Source organism: Hemicordylus capensis, chromosome 3, assembly GCF_027244095.1.
Source record: "Hemicordylus capensis ecotype Gifberg chromosome 3, rHemCap1.1.pri, whole genome shotgun sequence".
Classification (NCBI taxonomy): Eukaryota; Metazoa; Chordata; class Lepidosauria; order Squamata; family Cordylidae; genus Hemicordylus; species Hemicordylus capensis.
Window position 1 is genome coordinate 352,352,881 of NC_069659.1, and position 20,081 is coordinate 352,372,961.

A 20,081-nucleotide genomic window follows, 5' to 3' on the forward strand; every position below is an offset into this window, starting at 1 on the left:
ATATTTCTTTTGCTGAATGTCTTATTGAATGTCTAGGTTTTGCAGTGCTGCTGCTATTACTACTAGGAATATTTCTACACCGCTTTTCAATGGAAGTTCTCAAGTTCTCAACGCAATTCATAGAAACTAAATAATAAATAACTAAGATTATTTGCTGTCCCCAAATGGCTCACAATTTAAAAAGAAACATAAGGTAAAGACCAGCAACAGCCACTGGAAGGATGTTGTGCTGGGGTTGGATAGAGCCAGTTATTGATTGATTGATTGATTGATTGCCCTTCCCCAAAAATGGCTCAGGGTGATTGACATTAAAATAAAAACAATTAAAATCAATTAACAGTTAAAAATAAAAACTATGAAACAACATAAAATCAATTAACAGTTAAAACATTTTAAACAGTTCAAAAACCCTGGAGGACCAGGCCGAACATTTACAACAGTTTAAAAACCCTGGAAGGCCAGGCCAAACAGAGAGGTTTTAAGGGCTCTCCTGAAAACCAATAATGAATTCAAATAACGGATTTCTGCGAGGAGCACATCCTACAGCCCAGGAGCAGCCACAGAGAGTCTCCGCCAGATGTGCTGGGGGTAACTGGAGACGGACCTCCTCAGATGGCCTTAACGTGCGGTGGGGGTCATGCAGAAGAAGGCTCTCTCTAAGGTAGTATTGCTCGCCTCCTGCTAAACATAAGAGAATCACCACTTTAAAATGTGACTCTTTTGTCATGGGGCAGTGGGGAGCATATCTTAAGGCAAATAAACTGCCTACTAAACTTTTGCCAGTTTCTGCTGTGTTGCAATATTGTGGTGAGAAAAGCTGCACGTGGTGCAACGCTGCCTTTTGTGCATCCCGAGCAGATTACATGGCGGCCCTCTTGCAGGACCCTGATGATGACCGGTCAAGGCAACTCGGAGCTGGGGGAGGGGGCAGGGGTGCCTCAGTTTCCTGACCTGAAAGCCACAAGCAGTTGGCCCCTCCCTGCCGCATTTGCTTTGGCAGCGTGATGTGCTGGCTCTTTGCATGCTGGGAGCTTTGCTCTCTGTAGCCCTTGGCTTCCCCAGTCCTCAGCGGTTCTTGGATGCGGAGAAGGTCTTCCCTTTCCTGTCCCCCACAATAAGCAGCCCGGCCCGAGGGGGGCAGAGCAATCTGGCAAGAGGTGCCCTGAGTTGTCCCCCTGTGACAGATGGGAAGCTTCGAACCGGCCAGCAGCAGCTCTTTGCCGGCTGCCAAAATCCACTCTGTGCAAACTTTGGGCTGAGTTATAGGGACATCGAGCAGACAGTGCCAGAGCCAGTAGCCAGCGAGTGTAAATCAGGCTGTGAAGGAGAGTTGGAGAGAAGCGGAGGGCACGGCCAGGGCGGGAGGCTGAGGCTGACCTCCCAGAAGAGCCGGGACTGAGCTGGGCTGCTCTGCAGATCTCTGCGGGAAGTGTGGGGCCAGTGGGAGCAGAGACGTGGGAGGGGAGGGAACGTGCATGGCACCTCGGCCTGTTCTCACCCTTTTGGGGGGCGGGGGGGTGCTCAGAATGTATTGCTTCTACATTGATTTCCTGCTCTTCCTCCAAGGAACCCAGTGTGTTCTGTATGGTTCTGTTTTATCCCCACAATGACTTTGTGAGGTAGGTACGGCTGACTGAGTCAGAGTCATCCAGTGAGTTTCATGGCCAGAAATGTGAACTTGGATTTGGGTCTCCCTACCCTAGTCCTAGTCCAAGACTCTAACCACTAGCCCACACACTGGGTCTTGGAGATGTAACCTGATCAAAGACACCTGCATTGGTTACTTCAGGAGTTCTCAAGCTTGCGTGGCCAGATGTTGTTGGACTACAACACCCATCACCCACAGCCACCATGACTTTGGCCATGGTGGCTATGGATGATGGGAGCTGTAGTCCAACAACATCTGACAACCCAAGCTTCAGAACCCCTGAGTTAATTGTATCTGTTTTAACAGTGTAGTAGCTCAAATCGATTTTGTTTCTGTACTAATAAATGCAAGCATATCACCTTTCTTTGCAGGAGATACAGGATGCCACAAACATCCTTACAAACCAGGGAGGGACAGCCTTTGCTTTGGGTCCCCCCTCAGGTAAATTACATGTCCCTATTTTTGCCTTTTCTGGGTTTCTAAAGTTGTCTTTCTTCTGTGGCTGGGAGTTGCAGCAGTCCAAGAACATCTGAGGAGGACCCAAAGCTGGAAGCACCCTGCTATAGAAGGAAACCCTTGGGAGAAAGCAGGAAGGCAACCCACAGGCAGATTGGGGGAGAGAACAGAGCACAGAAGGACAGAAGTGTGGGCCGTGCTGGAAAGCCTTTCAGTCAGACCTGCCCTTCCCTTGGCTGGGGCTCATTCTACGCCCCTCACTTTCAATCCTCCCCCCCAGCCCATGTCAAAGCCTACCCCAAATACAGTGGTCCCTCTACTTACGAAATTAATCCGTTCCGAATGCACATTTGTAAGTCGAAAAGTTCGTAAGTCGAAAAGCGGTTTCCCATAGGAATGCATTGGGAACGGATTAATGCGTTCCGGAGCCTAGAAAAAAGACCCAGACCCCCAGTAAGGCTTGCAAACTGCACAGGAACATTTCTTTTCAAGAATAAACAGGCAGTAAACAGGCAGGCAAGTCAAGGAAACCGCATGTAAAATTCGTAAGTCGAGGAAACCCCATCTAAAAATTTGTAAGTCGAAAAAACCGCATCTAAAACCGGATCTAAAACTGCCGTTTGTAACTCGAAAAATACTTATGTTGAGTAGTTCGTAAGTCGAGGGACCACTGTATCTAAACCTACTGGGTGCCTTCAGACTTTCAGTAGCTATTTATAAATACAATCGGCTACATTGTGAGATTAAACATTCTATTAAAGCATTCCAAAGACTTACTAAAAGGAATGAAATGTCATTTTGATTTTAAAAAACTCTCGCTGAGCAAATGAATAAAGCAGGTGGAGAAAAGTCTTCAGCAATATGTAATAGTGTTGGGGAGAAGGGGCCATTCAGGCAAGAATCCTTGACATGAGAATCACAATGCTCAAATGAGAGAGAGAGAGAGAGAGAGAGAGAGAGAGAGAGAGAGAGAGAGAGAGGCTGCTGTGTACTGCCTCTTGAAGAGGCAAAATCAGAAGACTCCAGGATGAGAAAGGCCACGTGAGGGGACCAGTGCAGGGGGCAGAACCATTTCAGCTGTACAGCAGAAGCCTGTGTGAGTGGTTAGGCCTTTATGATCTCCCAAGAGGTCTGAAGAGTCTTAGGCTCAGATGAGGGAGAGGCCTCAGTTGATTGATTGATTAAGTGCCGTCAAGTCGGTGACGACGCTTAGCGACCACATAGATAGTCCTCAGTTATCCTGTGCTTATTTGGTTTTTCAGCAATCTCCGCTTTATGCACAGGAGGATGTTAGCAACAAATGGCTGAATTATTTTAAACGGTCTCTGTGTGTGGCTCTTCTCACATATCCAATAGGGAGGGTCCCTAAGTGCAATCCACCACCACGCCCATCATCTTCCAGAAGCATTCGCTAAGGAGAGCACCACCAAAGGTAAGGGGGCTGAGCCCCCTCTGCCCTCCCCAAAGTTAATTCAATTGTTAGAGAATAGAGGTGCCAGACATATCTTCTTCGCTATGAGCCCCACCGCCCATTGAGATAATCAGGAGAGGTTCGCCTGCAGTTGCCACCAGCTCATCTGGTGGCTATTCGGGGATGGGTCTTCTGCATTGCTGCCCCGAGGCTTTGGAACACACTTCCTGCTGAAATAAGAACCTCCACGGGGCTCTGTGGGCACCAGGAGTCAAAATCGACTTGATAGCACACTTTACCTGTACCCTCTCTGACAACTTCTTAAAAGGCAGTCAAGACACATTTGTTCACCCAGGCTTTTAATTAGAGACTGTTTTAATCATTCAATAGCTTTTAATAGTTTTAAAGTTGTTTTAAATTGTTGTAATGTTTTAACCTTTTTACTTGTTTCTATTGTTTTGTTTTAAACTGCCCATAGACTTGCATTTTGGGCAGAATACAAATATGTTAAATAAAGTACATTAAGTAAGTAAGTAAGTAAATATCCACAAATGCCCATGTTTTTCTTTCTAGTCACATTACCAACGGAGGTCCTAATACTTTATCTGGTTATCAACTCATACCATGCCTGCTCATCATGCCAACTTGATTAAAGGGGTCTGATTTGTAAGTGATGGAGCCAGCATAACTCAGTGGCAGAGCATCTGCTTTGCATGCAGAAGGTCCCAGGTTCCCTCCCTGACAACATCTCCAGGTGGGGCTGGGAGAGATTCCTGCCTGCAACCTTGGAGAGCTGCTGCCAGTCTAGGTAGACAATACCGGGTGAGTTGGACCAACAGTCTGACTCGGCAGAAGGCAGCTTCCTGTGTTCATGTGTGTGAGTGTGTGTTTATGTGCATTTCACATAAGTATGTTTCAACAAAAGTTGGTCTCCCTTGTTTGGATAGGCTGCAAAACTAGTCTGCTTCTCAGTGTTTCGCTTGGGTTATTTGGACACCAGAGTCTGAGTCTGTGGATTGACAAGTTCATCCAAGCCTCAGCCAAGTTTTGCACAGAGCCTGCTTCTTTTGCTTCACAAACGTTGGAGCCTCTGGAAATATGAGGCCCTCCTAGCAGGAGTGGCTCATCCTAACAAGTTGATGGTTAGCGCGACCTGATGAATGGGCAGCCTGCAGCCAGGATGGCTCTCGGGTGGGGCAGGAGTGACCCAGGCTGCTGCCAGGAAGCGGGGGGCAGCTGTGCCTTCTTGGGCACACCCCCCCCACCGTGCGTGAGGATGAGCAACTATGGCCAATTAGGCACAAGTGTCCCAGTGAATCCAGCCCTGCCCTGACTGTGTCTGTGTGTCTGTGCATATGCTCACCATCACCCAGGAAGAGAATGATGTTCTTGGCCCGGTGGTTCATGGGGTTCTGCTTGAGTGCTGATTCCAGGGTCTGCTGGGCTCTCTTATTCCAATAGTCCGGGTTCTTTTCTTGCTCTAGGAGTACCAGGAGAGGAGGGAGTCATTGATTTGCACAAACATCTTTCAGTTATGGTATTCAGCATCACTAGAAGATGTAGTAGCAGACAGTGGGGGGAGAAGTTGACCCTGAAGGACAGGTCTATTGGACACTGCTAGCAGTGACAGCCAAATTGAACCTCCATATTCACAGGCAGTATATCTCTGAAGGTCAGGTACTAGGAAGAAAAAAGGGAGGACATCACCTTTATCCCTCCTTGAAGAGAAGGTCTATAGCTCAAGGGTAGAGTATCTGTTTCGCATGCAGATGGTCCCAGGTTCAGTCCCAGAGAAAGCATCTCCAGGTAGGGAAGGGAAAGACTCCTGCCTGAATCCTTAGAGAACTGCTGCCGGACAGTGTAGACAATACTGGACTAGATGGACCAATGGTCTGACTCTGTAAGGGAGCATCAACCAAGCAGGTCTATTGTTAGATTAAAGCAGAACCCTGTCTGGACTTGTAAGTGGGACTGAGTTGAGATTCAGTTCTGCCTAGGCCAGGGGTTCTCAAACCCCTGCTGGTGTTGGACTACAATGCTCATCATCCCCTGCTGCAATGATTGAAGGCCATTGGGGATGATGGAGATGATGGGGATTGCAGTCTAACAACTTCTGGGAAGCCTAAGCATTTGGCAGCAAAACCATTCCAAGGTTAAGGAAACTTCACCTCCTTTGCATCTGCTCCCCATTGATATTCCTCCCCTGCTAACTCGAAACCAGCAGCCTGTGTCCATCTGTGAAGCAGCAGATCATTTGACAAGGACACTGTGAGCTCCCAGTGGTCTTTGATCCAAAGGAAACGGACTCTTTAAAGGGTGCGCCCACCAGCATTCCTCGCCTCTGCACAGTTGAGTGCCGGGCAATAGGCAGCAATTCCACCCAGGGAGCCAGCTGTGTGGCTAGTTAAGTGTCTTTTGAGAGTTATGTCTCCCATCTCCCAGGACTCCAAAAAGCCTTTAAGGTGGCTTCCAGGTATCCATTAATATTCTCAAAACAGAATCTACCTGAAAACCATTAACTGGCGATGTCAGCTAAAATTATTTCACCAAAAACGACCACAACAGGATCTCAAGCAGGGATTAAAACCACACATTATAAATAAAGGCATTCACATTAAAGCAAGAGGCCTGGGAAAATAAAAGGAAGTTTTCACTTGGCACCGGAAAGACGACAACGTTGGCATCAGGTGCCCACCTCTTTGTGGACAGCATTTCATTGTCGGGGCGCTGCCACAGAAAAAGCCCACTCTCTTTGTCACCCACCTAACCTCAGAGGGCAAAGGCATGCCAAACAGAACCTCTGGAGCAGGCCTGCTCAACTTAGGCCCCCCAGCTGTTCTTGGACTGCAACTCCCATAATCCCTAGTCACAGTGGCCAATAGCCAAGGATTATGGGAATTGTAGGACCACATCTGCAGGAGGGTCGAAGTTGAGCAGGCCTGCTCTGGAGGAAGGCAATTCCTTTCATGCACCTGTCTGTGTGCCTCCTGCGGGCATCCAGCTAACAAAAAGCTGATCTGGATGGACATTTGCTACATGAAAAGCTAGACCAGGTGTAATCAACTTTAGGCCCCCAGAGATTGTCAGACTACAATTCCCATCACCCCCAGGCACAGTGACCAAATGCTGGGGATGATGGGAGTTGTAGTTCAACAACCTCTGGGGACCCAAGGCTGAGGACTCCTGATCTCAATAGAAGGTGTAGCGTGACAGAGGGTCTCCTGTATGACAGGCAGACCAGCTGAGACCCTTTTTTGTTTTCTGTTTTTACACCCAACTTTCTTCAGAACTGTTTCTACTGTATCTAAAACCTGCTTAAGTTCTGGATTTTTAAACATACCAAACCTATTGTGAATGTTGAATATTGACTAAAATCAGAATGTTTTGTTAAATCTCTTGCTTTCTCTTAGTGCCGCTTCTACTTTGAAGCTTTAGGCAAATTCTGTTAGTGATAAGATCCCTCTGCCTGCTGTACTCTGCTGTGCACAAATAAAAGTAATTTTCCTCTAGTTACGAATTTGGGTCCCAGTAGAATGAAGATCAAGACCATTGCTCCTCCTGAGTGCAAATACTCAGTTTGGAATGGTGGCTCTATCTTTGCATCTCTCTCTACCTTCCAGCAGGATCAGTGGATCAGCCAGCAGGAATGGATCAGCCAGCAGGAATATGATGAGTCTGGCTCATCCATCATCCACCGTAAATGCTGCTAAATGGACTATTGGCAGATGTGCAGCATTTGCTGCATGAATTTTTTCCTCACCAGTATATATTTGCCCATGCAAATTTATACCCCTCATGCTAGCCTCATGAAACTGGAATAAGCCTTCTCTCCAAAGTCTATGGCAGAGTCGATCTCAGCAAGACCAAGCAGGATGGAGAACATGGATTACTGGATCACACATCAACAGGCTGAAGAGAGTCACAGAGGGCAATGTTCAGAGATCCCTTCTGGGTCCTTGCGACTAGTCAAAACTGCCCAAGCAGGACTGGAGTGGGACAGTAATCTCTATTGCCCATCCCCTCCTCCCCTCCCACACACCCCCATATCCAGACTGCATGCAATTATTGCACAGGAGGACCAGGGTGGGCATCAGGGCTTTTGGTGCCCTAGACAAAGTCCAGCTTCCCTGCCCCCAGCTGAGAAATGTGGAGTGCCGGCTTTAACTTGAGCTGCACAGGCTGCTCATCACTCATCAATCATCACCTTTATTTTTTAGCCACCCTATAACGAATTCTTCTCTGGGTGGCTCACAACAGAGGACTAAAAAACACATAACACATAAAATCATAGCAAACAAACAAAAAGGAGGAAAGGAAATACAAAATACAATACAGAGCAGCTTTAAAACTCATTTTAAAACTAGTTTAAAAATCAGAACAAATCTAAAAACCCGAATTTAAAACCCCCAATTTAAAAGGCCTGCATGAACAAAAAGGCCTTCACCGGACATCTAAAAGAACAAAGTGATCAAGCCAGGAGAACCTCACTGGGGAGGCTATTCCATAAATACGGTGCAGCCACCGAAAAGGCCTTCTCCCTGGTAGCCTCCCCAGTCATTCACCGGGTCAATGGCTAACCCATGCTGGCTTGGGGCTACAGTGGGAGAGGGGAAAGAGCAGAGGATCTTGGAGCCAGCCAAAAGCTCATCCTTTCCCTATTGCTACCACCGCCACTTCTTTCCCCTCAGCAGTGCAGGCCCTGAGGTCCTCAGGGCCAACCAACTTCTCTGTCTCCCTGAAAGACAGCTTGTACTGGCACCGCAGAAGCTTCCTCTGTGACCAGCCCGCCTGACCACCTCCAAGCCAACCGTTATGCGCACCCCGTACTTCCTGCCTTGGGTCTGGGCACTTGAGGAGGCAGGTGAAGGCTCTCACCTGAGCAGCAGCAGCAGCAGCAGAGGCAGGGAGGGAAACCGAGACCCATGACCAGATTCCCAGATGTCTTTCCATTTCCCTCAACGGAGTAAGGCCCTCGTGGTGCTGCTGTCCATGGTGCTGGTGTGTGTGTGTGTGTGGTGGAGGGGTGATTAATCACATCCCACTCCCATGGAGTTGCTGTTGGCCATGGAGGGGGAAAGGCACAAGCACGTCGAGTGGTCCTGGGCCGCCACACAGCTAACAAATGCAGACTGGCTGGAGAAAGGTCAACGGTGCTCCAGCTATGGGTTTGTATTGTATTTTGTATGTTTTCTTTGGTATTGCATTTTTGGGTTGTGTTTTATGTGTTTTTATTGGACACTTTTTAATGTTGTGCTGTAAGCCGCCCAGATAACAATTTGTTATGGGGTGGCTAACAAATAAAGTTGTTTATATTATATGATTAATTTATGAATATTAGTGTTAAGTTCATTAAAAGAGAGAATCGCAACAGTTGCTCTCAAAATAGACATTGCCTCTTTGCAGTTGAATTCCGAATGGATCTAGGAGGATCCCAGCTTGAGAACCCCGGGGCTAGCTGATCCATGGCAGTGCCTGCACCTTCCAGTGGAAAGGACCCACGTGTCAAGAGCTGTGGATTCCTGGGATGCCTTCCTTGCAGCTTCTCCTTCCCTTCTGTGTCTTGCCTGCTCCGGCTTCTCAGCTCAGGACTCCTGGATTGAGCACCTGCTCATCACCCACACAGGCACCCTGCTCCAATGTTCAGAGCAAACCCACAGCCTCCCACCACTCACGGCCGGCAGCAACTGACCACGCGAGGCAGGGAAGCAGCCGGCACCTCTCACCTTCTAGCTGTGCAGCTCGCTTAATGAAGAAGGACTTGGCCAGCAGCGCAGGTCAGCTTAAGCAGGGCTGCCAAGCGGAGAAATCAGCCACAGAGCCGGAGGAGCCCTGGCTGCGATGGAGGCTTTGCTGCCAGCTCTAAATCCTTGGACCTTGACGGGCAGCTGAGGGGAGGCACAGAGCCACCTGGGAATGTCCAAGCACATCTCAGGGCTTTGGCTTGCTGGCCAGAGTGGGGGCTGAGATGTCCAGCTGCAAAGGAGGACAGGGCTCTCCGGCACCTTTCGCGGCCGCACAAGTAAAGGGGGAATCACAGACTGAGAGATTGGGAGGAGTTGAAGGGACCCCGGAGGTCTGCTAGCCCAACCCCTGGACAGTGCAGGACCTCTGATGTGCTTCCCAGTGGTGACAGCTCACATATACAGCTGAGTCACTGTGGGGACCAGTCCTGAGTTGACCGCTTTGCTAACCACCCCAAATCGTTTAGCTCTTCCCAAAAGTTTCAGAGTTGCTACCCCAACCTAGAGGGCTGGTCTCATGGTAGCAAGTGCGAATTGTCCCCTTTGCTAAGCAGAGTCCACTCTGGTTTTCATTTGGATGGGAGACCACACATGTGAGCACTTTAAGATCTTCCCCTGAGGGGATGGGGCCGTTCTGGGAAGAGCACCTGCCTGCTTGCATGCAGAAGGGTCCAAGTTCCCTCCCTGGCAGCATCTCCCGATAGGGCTGACAGAGACTCCTGCCTGCAACCTTGGAGAAGCCGCTGCCAGTCTGTGTAGACAATACTGAGCTGGATGGACCTATGGTCTGACTCAGTAGAAGGCAGCTTCCTATCACCATGAGACAGAAATCCAAGTAATTCAGCAGCATCTCTCTGAATTCATCTGTTGATATCCCCACAGCCAGCTTGTTAAAGAGAAACCCATCGGAGGCAGCTTCCCTGTATGCAGCCAGGAGAAGCAGCACCTGCCCAAATTCACTTTCTGCAGCCAGAAATGAAGGGACCCTTATCTCCCTCTGCCTGTCACTGTGGACACCCAACTACCAACCTATTCTTGGGCAACAACAAACCATTTTCAACCCACCATGCTCTACAATTGCCAGTCTTCACTGGGGACAGTCACAATTTTCGGCACCTTGCAAATCACGGTCATAGGAACATAGGAAGCTGCCATATACTGAGTCAGACCCTTGGTCCATCTAGCTCAGTATTGTCTACTCTACACAGACTGGCAGCAGCTTCTGCAAGGTTGCAGGCAGGAGTCTCTCTCAGCACTATCTTGGAGATACTGCCAGGGAGGGAACTTGGAACCCAGATGCTCTTCCCAGAGTGGTTCCATCCCCTACTAAGGGGAATATCTTGCAGTGCTTACACTTCTAGTCTCCCATTCATATGCAACCAGGATGGACCCTGCTTTGCTAAGGGGACAAGTCATGCTTGCGACCACAAGACCAGCTCTGTCCCCAAAGATCACTGTGGCTGGGGATGATGGGAGTTGTAGTCCAACCACCTCTGGGGATCCGGAGCTGGGAGCCACTGGTTTAATGCAGCAGGGACGGGGTGGGTGGGTTGCACACACCGTGTCCTCCCTTAACCTGAACACATTCAGCTTGGAACAGAGTGGATGTGGTGGTGTGGAGGTCAACAGGTTCCGTTCACGGTTGGAAGAGGGTGATTTATGCGTGGAGGAACTGTGCACTTCAATCCTGCGAAACTGATCGAGAGCAAGGCAAGGCGGAGACAGAGTGGCAACCGCAAGAACATAATGCCCTGACGGAACAGCCCAAAGGCTCTGCTCGTTATTTTATTATTACTGGAAACCTTTGTATACTGCCTTTGAACAAGAGACACACTTCTCAAAGTGGTTTACACAGCAGAACAAAAGAGAAGCTGGTTCCCTGCCTCAAAGGGGTTCAGCACCAGCACCAGCCGCTGGGGGGGACGCTATCCCAGGCCGGACAGCGGCTCCCCCACTGCTAACTATAAGGAAGTCCCCACTTGAAAAGGCACCTCTTTGCCTAGTCCAAAAGAATTGGTTCAGTGTTCTGGTCCCGCAGTGGCCAAGCACGCACCTCTGGGAGCCCACAACGAATACGAATATGGATACGATGAATATTCAGATGGGAAAGCAAATAGCCCTTTCCCACTGGTATGGCAAACTGTCTCTTAGCTATCATGGATAAATGACTGTTGACGGATTATTATTGTCAACATGAATTTATCTAATCACCATTTCTAAAGCTATCCAAGCCAGGGGTCAGGGCCACATTTTATGGCAGTGAGTTCCACAGATTAATTATGGAAAGTGTTCAGAAGTCTTTCCTTTCATCTGTCCTTCACCCTACCACCCCTCAGTTTCATTAGGTGACCCTGAGGTCTATTGTGGGAAGAGAGGGAGATATTGCCAAAATGCTTGTTCATTCTCTACATTTCTCTAGGCTTGGTTATTAGGGTTGTCCTTTATCCCATTTACAACCACTGATATCACTCAGCAACCTTTGGGGCGGGGGGCACATGCAAACACGGCCATGTTGTTCCTCTCCGGTCCTGCTCCACACCAATGTCTTTTCCCTTATGCTCATTTTAAAATGTTTGTATTTTAAATTGCCCCTCTTTGTCATTATTCTTTCATACACCGATATGTTTGCTTTAATTTCTCCAAGAGCTCTGTGTTCTTGTGATAGCAATCTCTTATTCAGGAGAAATATTACTGCCACCTGCCGTTTCCTTGGGCAGCATCATGGGACCTTGTGGGGCCTCCAGACAGGCACATGATCCAACCCCAACACCCCACCACAAAAAACCACTCTTTAGGAAGTGCCTCCAGGCATATCTGTTTTCACAGCCGCCTCTGATGTGCTGGGATTTTGATTTAGTGTCTCTCTTCCTCAGTTGTCTTCCTTATCTTCAGGTGTCTGTTTATTTACATTGTAAGCCTACAGGCTGGGTTTAATCATTGTTAATTCTATACACCAAACAAGACTTTGTCTTTTAGGTGCCTAAGTAACACTTATTGAATAAATAATACTAACAGGGCCATAACATGGTTAGCACTGGGGGTATGTTTAACCTGAAGAAGAGACGACTAAGGGGAGGTATTATAACCGTCTCCAAATGTCTGAAGGGCTGTCACACAGGAGGAGGGCTGGAGCTGTTCTCAGTTGCATTTGAGGGGAGGACTAGCAGCAGCAGATTGAAATTATTAATTATTATTAATAATAATTATTATTTACAGTTTATATCCCACTTTTCCTCCAAGGAGCCCAGAGCGGTGTACTATACTTAAGTTTCTCCTCACAACAACCCTGTGAAGTAGGTTAGGCTGAGAGAGACGTGACTGGCCCAGAGTCACCCAGTGAGTTTCATGGCTGAATGGGGATTTGAACTCGGGTCTCCCCAGTCCTAGTCCAGCACTCTAACCACTACACCACGCTGGCTGGCAAGGAGACAGATTGAGGCTAGGCATTAGGAAGAATTTCCTAACTGTAAGTGCTGTTTGCCAGTGGAACCGCCTGCCTCATGCTATGGTCGGCTCTCATTCAGTGAGAGTTTTCAAATTGAGGCTGGATGGCCACTTGCTAGGGATGCTGTAAGAGACTCCTATGTGGTTGCTAAGAGTTGACACTGACTTGACAGCACTTAATCAATCAATCAATCAATCAATCAATCAAGAGACTCCTGCACTGAGCTGGGGGATGGATTAGCAGACCTTTAGGGCCCCTTCCAGCTTTGATTACTGGGGGAGTTTAAACTTTGAACACATTCTGGCTTGCTGATCTAGGGAGAGGATTCTCACTTAAAGAGGTCTCAGGTTCAAATCCCAGACAAGCCCTGCCCAGTCGGATCGCATGGCTGTGAACACACACTTTGTGCACAGAAAGTCTCAGATTCAGTCCCTGGATAATCTCCAGGGTTCAGCCGCTGGATTCAGAGGTTCCCAAATTTGGGGCCCCAGATATTGTTGGACTACAACACCCGTCATCCCTGACTATACTGGACTTTGGCCATTGTGGCTGGGAATGATAGGTGCTGTAGTCCAACATCATCTGGGGACCCAGTTCTGTAAACCCCTGAAGGCTCTCACGGCAAAGTGGCCGGGGAGAGACCTCTGGCTGAAACCCAGGTGAACATCTAGCTGTTGATAGTGCAAGCAGGGGCGATACAGACGGTCCTCATGGGGAGGAAAGCTGGCCTTGCAGTAACATGCAGTAATTGTGCCCTTTGCTAGGCAGGGTCTTTGCTGGTTTGCGTTTGGAGAAGTGATTACATGTGAGTGCTGTCAGCTCTAAGATTGTCCCCGTAGGGGATGGGGGCCATTGCTCAATGGAAGAACGTCTGCTTTGCTTGCAGGAGGTCCCAGGTTCCCTCCTTGGCAGCATCTCCAGACAGCGCTGGCGAAGACTCTTGCTTGAAATCTTGGGAGAGCCACTGCCGGTCAGTGTAGACAGTACTGAGCTCGATGGACCGAGTAGGGACTGGCTCTCAAGAAGGCAGCCGGCTTTCCAGATCGACCCACAGCCTGCTCAGAATACCCACCTGTCTTCACGCTCCCTGTTTAGCAAGCGCTGGTAATAGAGAAAAGCAGGACACAAAACATTCCGCTAATAAGAGCCACAGTGAGTTCTGCCTTGCATTCCAAACATGCGGGCCCCTCTTTCAAGGCCAGCTTGGACCCGGGCCCTGATGCCATCTCCAAGGGCTCCATCTTTCCTTCTAACTGGGCATCTGGGTCCAACAATGGCACCCGAGGCAGAGACTCAGCACACAGGAGAAGTGTGTCCCATCACGGAGCGACAGGGACAGGGACAGCTTCACTGGGGCGTTTTCCACACAGCAAGCTTTACTGTAAGGCTTTACTGTGAGTTCAAAGTTACAAAAAAAGAAAGAAAGAAAGAAAAGAACCAGAAGGGAAAAGTGGATTTTTTAAAAACCCTGTTCGAATCCCCACTGGAACTATATGGGCAGCAGCGATATAGGAAGATGCTGAAAGGCATCATCTTATACTGCGTGGGAAGAAGCAATGGTAACCCCCTCCTGTATTCTACCAAAGAAAACCACAGGGCTCTTTGGAGTCGAAATCTTGACGGCACACTTTACCTTTACCTTTACGCTCTTAACGCACCATGAAAACCCCGAATCGTGTGTGGAGTGCTCTCCGAAAGCTCGCAGGGACCTCAGGGTAAATCTGGCCAATATGTGAATGCACACCCTCCATTCTGGTGGGGATGTGAGCTAAAATCCAGGTGTGAAAAATGCCCTGATGAGCTTTCCTTGTATACAGCAAGGGAGCCCTGCCAGGAAATCAAACAGGTGGCCATCCTGCCCCTTTCTGTCCTAGAGAGCGGCTCTCCTCGCCAGCCTCAACGTATCCACTGCTGTGGAGGTTATAATGATTAGGGCTGTGGATGCCATCTAGGTTCCTAGGTCGTGAACAATGGCATGACAGTCAGAAATTAACTGGGTGAAGCTTTGCCCCCCATGAAGTTACTTTACAGATAACACTGCACCTGTTGAAGTTCTGCCTGTGGCACAACTATTAAAAGTCCAGGAAGCCTGCTGGGGGGGGGGGGAGTGGCAGCCCTAGGGATGGCAGCCATTCAAAGAGCTGAAGAAGCTCAGCTTACACATGTTTGTTTCAATCCCCTAACATGGCAATAGGCAAGTAGAAACCAGAACCTTCGCTGGACCAGCAAAGAGAGAGAACCAGTGCTGGAATGGAACGGGCCCGGCAGGCAGCTATAAGAAAGGAGGTCTGTATCGAGTGTCGGCTGAAGTGCTGGTGCCAGCCACGCCCCTTATTCTGGCCACGCCCCCTGACACAGAGAGCTGCTCTTGTGGTCGCAAGCATGAATACCCCTTTGCCAAGCAGGGCCTGCTGCCCTGGTCTGCATCTGGGTGGGAGGCTACGCATGTGGGCACTGCAGGGCCACTCCGAGAAGAGCACCTGCCTGCTTGCATGCAGAAGGCCCTGGCAGCATCTCCAAGACAGGGCCGAGAGAGACTCCTGCCTGCAGCCTTGGAGAAGCCGCTGCCAGTCTGGGTAGACAGCTCTGAGCGAGATGGACCAAGGGTCGGACTCAGTATATGGCAGCTTCCTACAGTGCCAACATCAAGGGACTGGGCTAGCTGCTCCATCCCCCTCCCACTCCCCCCACTCACTGGCTTCTGGGAACAGAGGGATGGGGCTCCCTCCGCATCCAGAAAATGGCGAGCAGTGAGGGCCGGGGGGGGGAGGCAGCATGCTGGGGTGGCGGCAAGCAGCACTGCCAATGAGGCGGGCAAGTGAGGTGACGCAGGCAGGGCAGGATGCCCACCCCGTGCCACCCCAAAGGGCATAGGCCACCTGGGCATAGGCCACCACACCTTGCCTCATTAGCAAGCCCCCCCCGTCTGCATTATCTGGATTTAAGATCCTAACACCCCAGTAAGTGGTCCACCTACAGGCATAACACACCCCTCATTCTGCGGTAGGCTGATGACTTCTTTTTCACTTTCCCGGTTTCCCACTGTTTCATCCTGCTCTGGGCTAGCCCATTGTATTGGCCATATCATTCATTCATTCATTCATTCATTCATTCAGTTTCTATACCGCCCTTCCAAAAATGGCTCAGGGCAGTTTACACAGAGAAATAATACATAAATAAGATGGCTCCCTGTCCCCAAAGGGCTCACCATCTAAAAAAGAAACACAATTTAGACACCAGCAACAGTCACTGGAAGGATGCTGTGCTGGGGGTGGAGAGGGCCAGTTACTCTCCGCCTGCTAATTAAAGAGAATCACCACGTTAAAAGTTGCCTCTCTGCCAAGTCAGCAGGGGTGACTTGGCAAAGAATCAACAATATGTATTGTTTTGACCCTTGTAGGCTGCCTCGAGCTCTTCTAGGGATTGCAAAGGCAGAATATAAATCTATGACATAAATACCTGCGTGCTACTTGAGTCCTCATACGAACCAGCTGTTGCTAACATAAGGAGGCAAAGCAGAGCCGGTAGCAAAGCATGGGGTCACCAACCAGTCAAGTTCTGGACCAGCCTGGCTAGAAATTCAACTTCTGGGGCCAGAAGAAGAGGCTGCACGCCCATAACAACACACATGGTGGAAATTCTCCCTTTGGTGCAACTCTTATGGGACCAGATTTCTGTTAAAGCAAGAAGCTGGGCTCCCCAGATGTTGTGGGACTACAACTTGCATCATCCCCAGCCTCAGTGACCGAGGCCCTTGTGGCTGGGGATGATGAGAGCTGTAGCAGAGCAACAAGAGGAAAAAACAACACAAGCCTGTGAGGCCATTTGGGTCCAAAGGGTTCCCCAAGCCATTAAGAGCAGGACTAGGCAACCTTGGCTGGCCAACTGTTGCTGAACTATAACTCCCACCATCCCTGGGAGTTGCAGTTCAACAGCAGTTGGAGAGCCAGTGTTGCCTGCCACTGCATTAGAGAATGGGTTTGCTTCTCACCTAAGGATGCAGCTGAGAGATGGATGATGCAGACACACAGGAGGAGCCCCTGGAACCCCAGGGTGAACAGCAGGTTCATGTTGCAGGCAAGCCCGGGAGGCTCTCAGCAAAGTTGGAGCTCTCCGAAGAAGAGGCAGAGGTTCACAGGCTTCCAGTTTTTATGTTCCTCCTTTCACCTTTGGACCTGCTGGCTCCTGGCCAAGATAGTGAAGGGCGGCAGGCGGGGGCCAGGGGAGGAAGCCAGAAGCCCTGCCTCCTGTCTTGGACGTCTTAGTGATGATAAGATTCTATGCACCAACCATTTCATCACAGCTTTTCGGACTGTGGTTGGGAGAGCTTTCCACTGAGTCATCAACTCTTTCTGTAGACTTCACAGACACGTTTTCTCCACCACCGCACCTTCAGCTGGGAATCCGAGAGCGGAGCCCTATCAGGGGGAGACACAATCAGCTGTGGGATTGTGGGGGAAGAGAGGAATTGGCCTTTGCCCTGGTCTGCAGGGCCTGGAAAGACCTGGGATGCTCCGAGCTCAGAGAAGCCTTCAGAGCCGTTTCCCCTGAAATGAGTGGAGATTACACCCACATAGCCAACGAACAAGGAAATGTAAGGACCGACATTTCCCTTTGCAGTGCAGGAGAATTCTTCCTTTCCTGTCCCAAGGAATGTTTATTTGTTTAAACCCACAACACTTTATCTCCGCACTTCAGAACACGCCACTTGGAAAGAATGGGCAACTACTTTTCCGTTTCCACTCAGAAGAAGCCCAGTCAAGGCCTGGTGTAAAGAGGAAGGAAGGCAGAAGCAACATCAGCTTACAAGTGAGGGGGAAATGCCGAATATCCTTCCTGGCTTCAAAATGTTTATGCTGCAACAACAAAGGTTGCTACCCTCTGAACCGGGGCCTGGTTTGAAGGCAGATGGTGCAGCAACCTGGCTGAAAAAAAACAGCACATTGATGGCTGGGTGCAGGGCCAGTGCCAGACTATTTTGCATCCTAGGCAAGGCTAAGTACTTGCACCCCCGCAAAAAAATTTTCAACTTCGATTTTCAAAAACAGGTGTTTTGTAGAAAAAATGAAAAACATAAAACTTGAAACTGCCAAATTTATTTTAAATTGCAAGAACAGGTAATACATCAATTTTTGATTATCTTTCCCAAATACAAAAGAAAATATTTTGGCACACAAAGCATTTTGAACTAGAAGGGCACTCTTAACACATTGACACTCTACACTCTGCACCCCTCTGAGGTCTGCGCCCTAGGCAGCTGCCTAGCTGGCCTAATGGTAGCAACAGCCCTGGCTGGGTGGAAGACCTCTAGGGGAACTGGGAATGTCCCTTCTTGAACTCCATCTATCAAGCAAATGATATAAAAATCCTATCGATCAAAAAGCCAAACTATACATTAGCTCTGCACCACTTTGGCCCTCCAGCTCTTGTACTACAACTCCCATCATCCCCAGCCACGGTGGCCATTAGTCATGGATTATGGGAGTGGTAGTCCAAAAACAACTGGAGGGTCAGAGTTGCGCAGCCGTCTTATATATCACGGCCAATGCAGAGTTTGCCCCTGTATTTTGGGATAAATGTCAAGGCTTTTCAAACTCGGGTCTCCAGATGATGTGGGATTGCAGTGGATGTCAAAGTTGAGATCCAACAACATCTGGAAGCCCATGTTTGAGACCCGCCCCCTCAAATAACAACCGCAGGGTGGAAGATACTCCCTTCCCTCAATGAGCAGAACGCGCTTCTGCAACTGTGAAGTCAAGACTCAGTGCTGAGGATTTTCTCCCACTCCACGCAGGCTTCTAACTGTGACTCCAAGCAACAAAGTAGCTGAGCACAGACAAACAAAATGCACAGTTGTGTGTTGTCGAGGAACATGCTATGCACGGAAATTACACTCACATTTCATTGTGCAGTTCCGAATTTTCCTTTGGGGAGAAAAAAAGCCCTGCTGGAGAGCTCATTCAAACCAAGGAAATCCTGATTCGTAGCTTAGTTTAGGGATTCCCAGCCTAGAGACTGTTGTGGCTGGGGATTATGGGAGTTGTAGTCCTACAGCATCTGGAGACCCAGGGTTGGGAGCCTCTGTGTTAAAGGAAGCAGGGAGAATTTCCGAGTTTCTCTGCCATCTTTTATGGACTAATGCTTTAAGACAACTGCTCTTTAAATCTGTGTTATTTTTAACAGAAGCCTGTTGCAAGGAAAAGTTAAGAGGAGAGCTGGTTTTGTGGTAGCAAGCATGACTTGTCCCCTTAGCTAAGCGGGGTCCACCCTGGTTGCATACAAAAGGGAGACTTGATGTGTGAGCACTGCAAGATATTCCCCTTTGGGGATGGAGCCACTCGGGGAAGAGCAGAAGGTTCCAAGTTTCCTCTCTGACATCTCCAAAATAGGGCTGAGAGAGATTCCTGTCTGCAGCCTTGGAGAGCTGCTGCCAGTCTGTGAAGACAATACTGAGCCAGATAGACCAAGGGTCTGGCTCAGTATATGGCAGCTTCCTATGTTCTTACTCCACAGAAGCCCTGCCCCCAAGCCATTTGATATGGTCATATCTGAAAACAGACACTGGTTCCTTTAACAAGGGAAAGACACACCAGCTGGATTCAAACAAGAAATAAGGATTGCTAAAAGCAGACATGAAAGCACAGAATACTGTAGCCACCACTCCCAATACTTGCTTGCGTGAACACACACACACACACACACACACAGCTTACAGAAAGCTGTCAGGTGCAGGGGGGGGGCCCTGAGGGTAGACCAGGATGCTTAATGTCTTGGGTTCCCAACCTTGGGCCTCCAGATGTTGTAGGACTACAATTCCCATACAACAACATGTTAGTCCAACAACATGGTTGATAGTTGCCTACAGAACCAAAGACCACTGTGGCTGGGAACCAGCGTGGTGTAGTGGTTAGAGTGCTGGACTAGGAACAGGGAGACCCGAGTTCAAATCTCTATTCAGCCATACTTGCTGGGTGACTCTAGGCCAGTCACTTCTCTCTCAGCCTAACCTACCTCACAGGGTTGTTGTGAGGAGAAACTTAAGTATGTAGCACACTGCTCTGGGCTCCTTGGAGATATAAAATGTAATCCCATATAGCTATGGGATATAAAATGTAAAATAAAAAATTGCGGCTAGGCCTGATGTTGTTCGGGACCCAGCCACTCCGTTACCCCAGCTGTTTCATGGTGTTACATAATGATCAGGTGTTCACAACAGGACTCTGTTCTGGGAATGTGGCAGGGAGAACCAAATAGCCCTGGATATTGTCCAGGCCAAACCAGCAGGCCCCTTTCACCTCTTTCTGGTGCAGCCCAGAGCAGTGGCTACTGGAGGATGCAAGGCATACAAGGAGGGCCACTCCTTAGATTTCGTCAATCCTC

At 49.1% G+C, this 20,081-nt stretch overlaps 1 protein-coding gene across 2 annotated transcripts in view; it reads right to left on the reverse strand.

Annotated features, from left to right (window-relative positions):
* The window catches only part of LOC128352455 (intestinal-type alkaline phosphatase 1-like), a 40,960-nt gene extending 24,108 nt beyond the window's left edge, over positions 1-16,852 (reverse strand). Inside the window, exons 1-2 of one of the 2 annotated variants that reach the window (XM_053313068.1) lie at positions 16,693-16,852; positions 4,879-4,995 (exon numbers count right to left, since the gene is read on the reverse strand). In XM_053313068.1, the coding sequence (XP_053169043.1) occupies positions 4,879-4,995; positions 16,693-16,771 (196 nt within the window). In that variant the 5' untranslated portion in view covers positions 16,772-16,852. Of the gene's footprint in view, positions 1-4,878; positions 4,996-16,692 lie in introns of those variants that run through there. The other variant, XM_053313069.1, reaches the window with a different exon arrangement.
* Positions 16,853-20,081: the final 3,229 nt, after the last annotated feature.